We start from the raw sequence: 8,068 nt of genomic DNA on the forward strand, positions 1-8,068 counted from the left end.
TTAGAAAAATGATTTTCTTATATTTGATTTTATTGTTAAAAATATAAAATAAAAAATCAAACATAATTCAAATTATTCAAAAATTAATATATTATTAAAATATTTAATTTTTATATAAAATATTTAATTATGTGAAAATAAAAAATGAAATAGTAGTACATAAAAATAATTTAGTGATTTAATTTTTTTCCCTTTATATACTTTTTTATTTCTTGCATTTTTCCTCAACTAAAAATACGTTTTTAAACATTTGTATTAAAAATATAATATTTTTTTTATAATAAATTGAAGTTGTTTTTAACTTTTTACGAGATGGACACTACATTAAATTTTTTTATATTTTATATTTCATAAAAGGTAATACAATGAAACCGTTTTTTGTATTTGAGATTTCAAGCCAAACTTTACTTTTGTAAAAAAAAAAAATTATATAATTAAAAAATACGTTGTAAATTTTATTTCCAAAAACTACTTTTTAAAATCGTTTCCATCAATTAATTTTCTTACATTTAATTTACGTATTCAATGTAATAAGTATATTATGTAAAAATTGAGAAATTTTATAACCCAAATCATTAGTATTCTCTTATTTAAAATTCGTGTCTCCTATTTAGACGTAAGAATTCCATTTGACCCATAAATGATACATAAGAATAATTTTTTTGGGTCTTTCAATATCAATAGGTTGATTGTTTAACTCTTGTATCTTCCAAAAGGAAAAAAAAAAAATATCCGAGAGTTGTTTCTTATATCCAAAAGAGAGTACTTGGACTCTCCTAACTAAAAAATGTATCATGCTTGAATCTAATTGAGATTTGTGATGGTGGAGGAACTTGATTGAAAAAAAAAAAAGATTATAATATATGGATGATCTTATTAAAATAAAAAAAATATTAAATATCTGAAGTTTATTTTTGTATATTATATGGATGATCCGATCCACAAGGACCATGATCGAGAGAATTGTTTGATTTGTGTTTAATAGTTATTTTCGAAACCTACCTTCTAAAAATTATTGTTAAATAAACCCTCTATTATTTTCCCATTATTATGCCACTATTAGGGCCATTATTGATGTTATTCTTTGGATGCCATGCCACCGTGCTTACATGCAATGTGTCACATAATAGATACGAGAAACTTATGATTATCTCATCAATTGTAATAACCATGGCACCAATAATTATTATTATAAAGACAAATGTTATTATATTTCCAAAGGATTTTGGGATGACGCCTCTTTGGTCCCATTCTTACGTGATACACCATCACACTAATATAGATTTTAAAATTGAAGTACAAACTTCTATATGAAACCCTTAGACAATATAAATTTATCTTATATTTTTATATATTATTTTATTTTTTATTTTTAAAATTTTGAATATCTCCTTATTTTGAACTATTTTTAAAAAATCATTATATATATTTGAATATAATATTTAAAAATTTGTTTATTAATTTCCCATTAAAAATGTTTTATTATATTTATAAAATTCATAAGCCTTATGGTTGATTACGTTTGATTTCCAAATATTTGGACCCAAAAAATATGATAAAATTTATAACAAATTATAATTTTTAAAAATTTAATAGGAGTTTCTATTTTTATTTGACTAATTTTATTTAAAGAATTTATGATTTTAAAAAAACTTATTATGAAAATCAAGAAGATATAGATCTTGTTTGGTAAATGTTTTGTAAAACAATTCTAAAATATGGTATTTGAAATTTTTTTTTTCAACGTTTTGTAAAATAAGAGTTTGTTTTGAAATCTGAAATGTTTTTAACTTGTTTTTAGTATTTTAAACATGTTTTAAAAATAATTTTCACGTTTAAAGTTTTATTTTTAATTATTATACATGTTTACGTAGCTCTTAAAAAACAAGTAAAAAATATTTTATGAAAATGCACGTTTTTTTATTTTTGAGAACCACAAAGAGAAAATAAGTTTTTAGTTGTTAAACGTGTTTTCTATTTTTTTTTTTTATAAAATATAAAACTATTTTCGAAAACAGTTGTCAAACGGTTTGTCTAAAATTTTTTATTTTAGTTTGTGTTATAATTTATTTTATATCTAATAAAATTTTTATAATGTGAATTTTAGCTTTACACATTCTAATTAAAGCCAAAATTTTTAACTATTTTTAATATATTTGATTTTTATTTTTTTATATTTTCTATAATAAAATAAACCATATGAAAATCCCACAAACTATGACTTGAAAAAGAAGCATCAAATCGCAAAATGTTGGGGAACGTGAAAATGACCGAATTTGTTTGTTAATGCGTCGTACAAATTGATAGGCAAAACGAGGGAGAGGAAAAAAGGGCAAAAAAAAAAAGGGAAAAAAAGGGAGAAGAGTCAAGCTATGCTTTCCCATTTATCATCTGCCTCACTTCCACTAAAACCCTCCACCGTCACCGCCACCGCCTTCCTCCGCCTATCCTCCCGCAACCTCCACTTCTCTTATTCCTCCTGCCCCATTTTTTCTCCTTTTTTCCGCTCCCATCCCTCCCTTTCCTCCAAACTTTCCCGTTCTTTTCATTTCCGCCCCGGTGTTTCGTCGGAATCTGCTTTCTCCCCCTCCAGATCCATGGAGGCGTCGCCTTCGGCCGATGCTGCCGCGACGGTGGAGTCTTTGGCGGACGGGCTGAGGAATCAGAGGCTGGGGAGCGAGAATAGGGTTTTGTTGAGGCTTGAGGATCTGAATTGGGACCATTCGTTTGTTCATGAGTTGCCTGGTGATCCGAGGACCGATCCTATTCCGCGGCAGGTTCGCATTTGATTTTTATGCGTTGAGGTTTTTGTTAAGTACGGATTGAATTTGGATTTGTTTGGTCGATATTTCTTTGTGAGTTTACGATTGGATGGATTAAATGATGTGGAGAAGGGAATGCCACGCGAGTCAATGGGCATTTGATTTTGACGCATTTGGTTTTTGTTCATTGCTTGTTGAATATTAACTGTTCTTTGAATTATCACTGCAAAGCTTAATTAATGAATAAAAGAGGCAGGTGCAATTGAAAAGTGATACGGTTGACTGTAGATACAGTTAGATGTGTTTGTGGGAGTGCTTATTCACATTTGATGTGCATGCTTTGATTTCGTGGTCGGTATCTATTGGATTTTGGATTATTTGTGAATTTTTTTTTCCTCGAGAAGTTCATTTGTCACTGACACACTATATAGCATAAGTAATTACTAGTAGGGGCAAATGTTGAGGAGTTATTGGCAGTGGTGAAAATTTGAGAATGGAGGTTCGGGCTGGCATTGTTGGGGGAGGGTTTCTTTTGCTGTTTCTAAAAAAAAATGATTTTGCCTATAAACACGAGATATTTGGTGGACTCGGGCATTTATATACTGTCTTATGTTCATGAGTTCATGTGAGCGATGTTGTAAATTTGTATGTGCTATTTTATAATTTAATTCTTTAACAAGTTGCAACGGGATGGGCTATATTTGGTAATTTGAGTGGGCCATGCAGCTGAACTCAAGGGGTCTTAGCATAAGCCATAAGTAGATAATATATGTAGATTATATATGAATTATTCAACATCTTGTCTGTGTATTAAAATCTTACAATTGATGGTGTATAAACGACTTTATAAGTGATCCCCCTTTTGTTTCTTTTTGGAGGCATAAGTAGTTATTGGGAGCCTTGATTTTTTAGTTTGACCTTCAGCGAGATTATCTTCCTATTATCTTTTTCCTTGTTTGTTATACTTCTTGGGTACAAACTCCAAACAAATTTTTTTAATCATTTGGAAGGGGTCTTAGGATCAAATCCTATCTCTTGAAGTACCCTTATCATCAAACATGATGGTATAGATAGCCCTTAAAATTGGAATACCTGGACTGCACATTCATTTTGCTAGGTTTGAGCGCTGAATCAAATATTCTTCTGTTGTTTAACTTTTTGTCTCATATGGGTGATTCCCTGGTGGATTATTTGATGATTTTCAAGTTTCAGTTGACTTATTGGGTGTCCATGTTATATTGGTAGGTATTGCATGCTTGTTATACAAAAATATCCCCATCAGCTGAAGTGGAGAATCCTCAGCTTGTTGCATGGTTAGAATCAGTTGCTGAGTTGCTTGATTTGGATCCTAAAGAGTGAGTAATGCTCCTTATTGGACTTTCTGGCTGGTCAAATGTTGCTATATATGATAGGGTGAACAAACTAAAAACTATCAAAGTATTTCTACTTGTTTGAACTGGGAAATAAGTTAACCATCTTGCATTTGTGAATTATTTGGAATCCTTCAATTGACTGCAATTCCCATGTTTGGACCTTAAATAAGGTTTATGCAAATTACTGATGAACTAATACCAGTTTTGCTTATTATATCTTGTCACAGAAAACGAAACCTGCCACTTTTGCCTCTAATTAGGATATAATCCCCATCAGTGATATGAAGTTGGATCTGAAATTTATTTTACTGTTTGGGAGCATTTGATTTGCAATACTTCCTTGAAGTCCTTGTCTATTTCACAAGCTTCTGTATTTTATTTTTATGGATCTTTAACATATCCGTTTCTTTCTTTGTATTTGGTATCTCATTGTCTCTGGATCTAACTATGGAAGTGTTGTTTGGATTTTCAGATTTGAACGCCCAGATTTCCCACTAATTTTTTCTGGGGCATCCCTTCTTGTGGGAGGGTAAGTCTGCTGCCTAAAGTTTTTGTTCCAATCAGATCCTTAAAGAATGATGCCTTATTCAGCATTCATCACTTTTTTGCTCTTGCAGGTTGCCCTATGCTCAATGCTATGGAGGTCATCAATTTGGCATGTGGGCTGGTCAGTTAGGCGATGGTCGGGCCATAACACTAGGAGAGCTTCTGAATTCCAAGTCCGAACGATGGGAATTGCAGCTGAAAGGTGCTGGTAGGACTCCATACAGCCGATTTGCAGATGGCCTTGCAGTTTTACGAAGTAGCATTCGAGAATTCCTTTGTAGCGAAGCAATGCACAGCCTTGGAATTCCAACAACACGTGCACTTTGTCTTGTGACGACTGGGAAGTATGTCACCCGGGACATGTTTTATGAGTACGTTCTTGGGCAGCAGCACTTTGTTTGGGACTAATTTTACATTTTATTTGATGAACTAAAAAATTTCCGGTGCTTAAATCATCTTATTTGAAGGGGGAATTTTGAGTTCCATTATCTATGGTAGCAGGACCTAAATTGGTGCTTAAACAGGGATGATAAGCTTGGTATCAGGAACTTCCGAATATTCCTGTTCGTTGATTAACTGGAATATCCAGTAGGTTTTTAATGGGATGGGATATCCAGGAATTGGGGGATAGTCATAGATTAAAATAATTGTTTAACTTCGTTTTTATTTGCTCATGTACAGTGGCAATCCAAAGGAAGAACCTGGTGCAATTGTTTGTAGAGTTGCTCAATCCTTTTTGCGATTTGGTTCTTACCAAATACATGCTGCTAGAGGGAAGGAGGATCTTGGCATTGTTCGTGCTTTGGCAGACTACACTATTAGGCATCACTTCCCTCATATCGAGAACATGACCAGGAGTGAGGGTTTATCTTTCAGCACAGGAGAACAAGATGAATCAATTGTGGACTTAACTTCAAACAAGTATGCTGGTGAGTACTTTGAATTTAGAACTTTAATTGCACAAGTTGCATGAATTATGAGTCTAGTTTGCGTGTTGAGTGGATAATAATATGAGCAGTCACATTGCTGGGTGGATATAAATTTAGTGACAGTGGAGTAGGTCTATTGTTACATTTTAGCATGTGCAAGTTTATAACTACAATCCTTTGCTCTCCTTTGGGCTTCTGCAACAGTTGTAAAATTATTGTCAGAACATCCACTTGGGTCCATACTAGACACCTATGTGGGATGGGTGGTGAGAATGCCAGATGGTAGCCTTTCTATATGAGCATAATTCTACTCTTTGGCATGCAATTAAGTTCCTTTCCTCATTACGACTTGTTGGTTGTCTTTCTTTTGAATTATGAGATACTGAGCTTATGAGTAAGTGGATCATATTCTGCTGCGCTATCTATCCATTTCCTTCCTGGACATGAGGGGTTAATAAGATTCAGTATTGAGGCTGATAAAAAGGTTCATGTCGCATACATGGAAAGCTGGACCTGGCTCATAGACAATCTCTAATAGTCCATTTTATTGTGTTAATTTCATGCCTGCCTCTAAATGTAGCATATATTTCTAAAGCAGAAGGCAGATTAGTTTTCCTCCCCTCCTCCCCCTCTTCATTACAGATTTCTGAACATGATCATTTTGGCAATTTTCAAATGAAATATTTAATATCTGAAACATTAAACCCTTGTTTTTTCTCTTTTTGTTTTTTTTTTTTGTTTTTGTCTTTTTTGGTTTCAAATGGTGAATTGTGTCAGCTTGGTCGGTGGAGGTGGCAGAACGTACTGCTTCCTTAGTTGCAAGCTGGCAGGGGGTTGGTTTCACCCATGGTGTGTTGAACACTGACAACATGAGTGTGTTGGGTCTCACCATCGACTATGGTCCATTTGGATTTTTGGATGCTTTTGATCCCAGTTACACTCCAAATACCACAGATCTTCCAGGTCGAAGATACTGTTTTGCAAATCAACCTGATATTGGTTTATGGAATATAGCTCAGTTCACATCAACCCTAATGTCTGCTGAGTTGATAAATGATAAGGAGGCAAACTATGCCATGGAAAGGTATTTGTGACTTGTCAACTTTTATTTCTGACTTAAAAGTTTGATTAGTTGGTTTTTTTAATAAACCTTTCTTCCTGACAGAAAAGTCTCAATAGTTGGTTTTTAATTAATGGTTTTATGCCCTTGTCTTATTACAGATATGGAACCAAATTTATGGATGAGTATCAAGCTATAATGACCAGAAAACTTGGCCTGCCAAAGTATAATAAACAGTTGATCAGCAAACTTCTTAACAATATGGCTGTTGATAAAGTCGATTATACAAATTTCTTTCGCTTGCTTTCCAACATTAAAGCTGATCCAACGATTCCACAAGACGAGTTGTTAACTCCACTGAAAGCTGTTCTGTTAGACATCGGCAAGGAACGCAAGGAGTCTTGGATTAGCTGGGTGCAATCCTACATTCAGGAGGTACTCATTACTATGCTCTTTGCTGTGTGATGATCACTCGCTGACAATCCCTTTCCAATGGGAAGGGAACTGGCTTTCTCTCATGCTCCTACTGTTTGATATGGTGGAAAAAAATAGAAGAAGATTTGAAATGTGACAATCACTCAACCTCAGTTAATCATAAGATTCTAAATTCTCTCCTCTACTCTATCTTCTTCACAGCTCACTCTGCATTGCCTGTATAATCTTATTCTGCACATTTTTTCTTCATAGTGCACTTGGTTCTTAATGAATAATGATGCATTCATTCACATTGGTATGCTCTTTGTTAATTTCATTCTGTTGAAACAAGCAGAAGGAAACGGTATCATTTTCTTCACAACCTCAATTATGTCTGACAATCTCCTTTCTTTTTCTGCAGTTGGCTGCTAGTGGAATTTCAGATGAGGAGAGGAAGGCCTCGATGAATTCTGTTAATCCCAAATACGTTCTCAGGAACTATCTATGCCAAAGTGCCATAGATGCGGCTGAACAAGGTGATTTTGGAGTGGTTCGCAGGATACTGAAAATTATGGAACGCCCATATGACGAGCAACCAGGAATGGAGAAATACGCCCGGTTGCCCCCAGCTTGGGCTTATCGGCCAGGTGTGTGCATGCTTTCCTGTTCTTCATGAACTGCTCGCTACAATTACACAAATACCAAAAACAAAAAAAAAAGGAAAAAAGGAATGTAGGTTGCTGTATATAACAGTTAAATCGAAGGTTTTTTCTCATGTAATAAACCGCAGTTGTATACATTCCACTGTCTTCTTTATTCAGTGAATGCATTTTGTGTAATACAGTTGGAAGCAGATACATATGCTCTCTTTTAAGTTAATTATTTTGATGCCGGATTGTAACCGGCAAGGCTTTCGCTTCTTCCCTTTTTATCATCATTTCCGATCTGACCCGGGAAATTCAAGAATTTCAGATTCTAACCCCT

At 33.9% G+C, this 8,068-nt stretch overlaps 1 protein-coding gene across 1 annotated transcript; it reads left to right on the forward strand.

Moving 5' to 3' along the window:
- Window positions 1-2,237: 2,237 nt before the first annotated feature.
- Window positions 2,238-8,004, forward strand: LOC100246701 (uncharacterized). Its single transcript, XM_002285578.4, has 8 exons — window positions 2,238-2,777; window positions 4,008-4,117; window positions 4,608-4,664; window positions 4,753-5,052; window positions 5,363-5,610; window positions 6,388-6,694; window positions 6,832-7,105; window positions 7,506-8,004. Exons 1-8 carry the CDS (start codon window positions 2,373-2,375, stop codon window positions 7,758-7,760), a joined length of 1,956 nt encoding a protein of 651 aa, XP_002285614.1. The 5' UTR covers window positions 2,238-2,372; the 3' UTR covers window positions 7,761-8,004.
- The last annotated feature ends 64 nt before the right edge of the window (window positions 8,005-8,068 follow it).

Source organism: Vitis vinifera, chromosome 6, assembly GCF_030704535.1.
Source record: "Vitis vinifera cultivar Pinot Noir 40024 chromosome 6, ASM3070453v1".
NCBI classification, from domain to species: domain Eukaryota; kingdom Viridiplantae; phylum Streptophyta; class Magnoliopsida; order Vitales; family Vitaceae; genus Vitis; species Vitis vinifera.

Excerpts from the sequence above, each read along its gene's own strand:
- LOC100246701 (XM_002285578.4), top strand. The coding sequence starts at position 2,373 with ATGCTTTCCCATTTATCATCTGCCTCACTTCCACTAAAACCCTCCACC. Across the intron at positions 5,611-6,387 it reads AACTTCAAACAAGTATGCTG|CTTGGTCGGTGGAGGTGGCA; the intron begins GTGAGTACTTTG and ends GAATTGTGTCAG. Across the intron at positions 7,106-7,505 it reads TGCAATCCTACATTCAGGAG|TTGGCTGCTAGTGGAATTTC; the intron begins GTACTCATTACT and ends CTTTTTCTGCAG.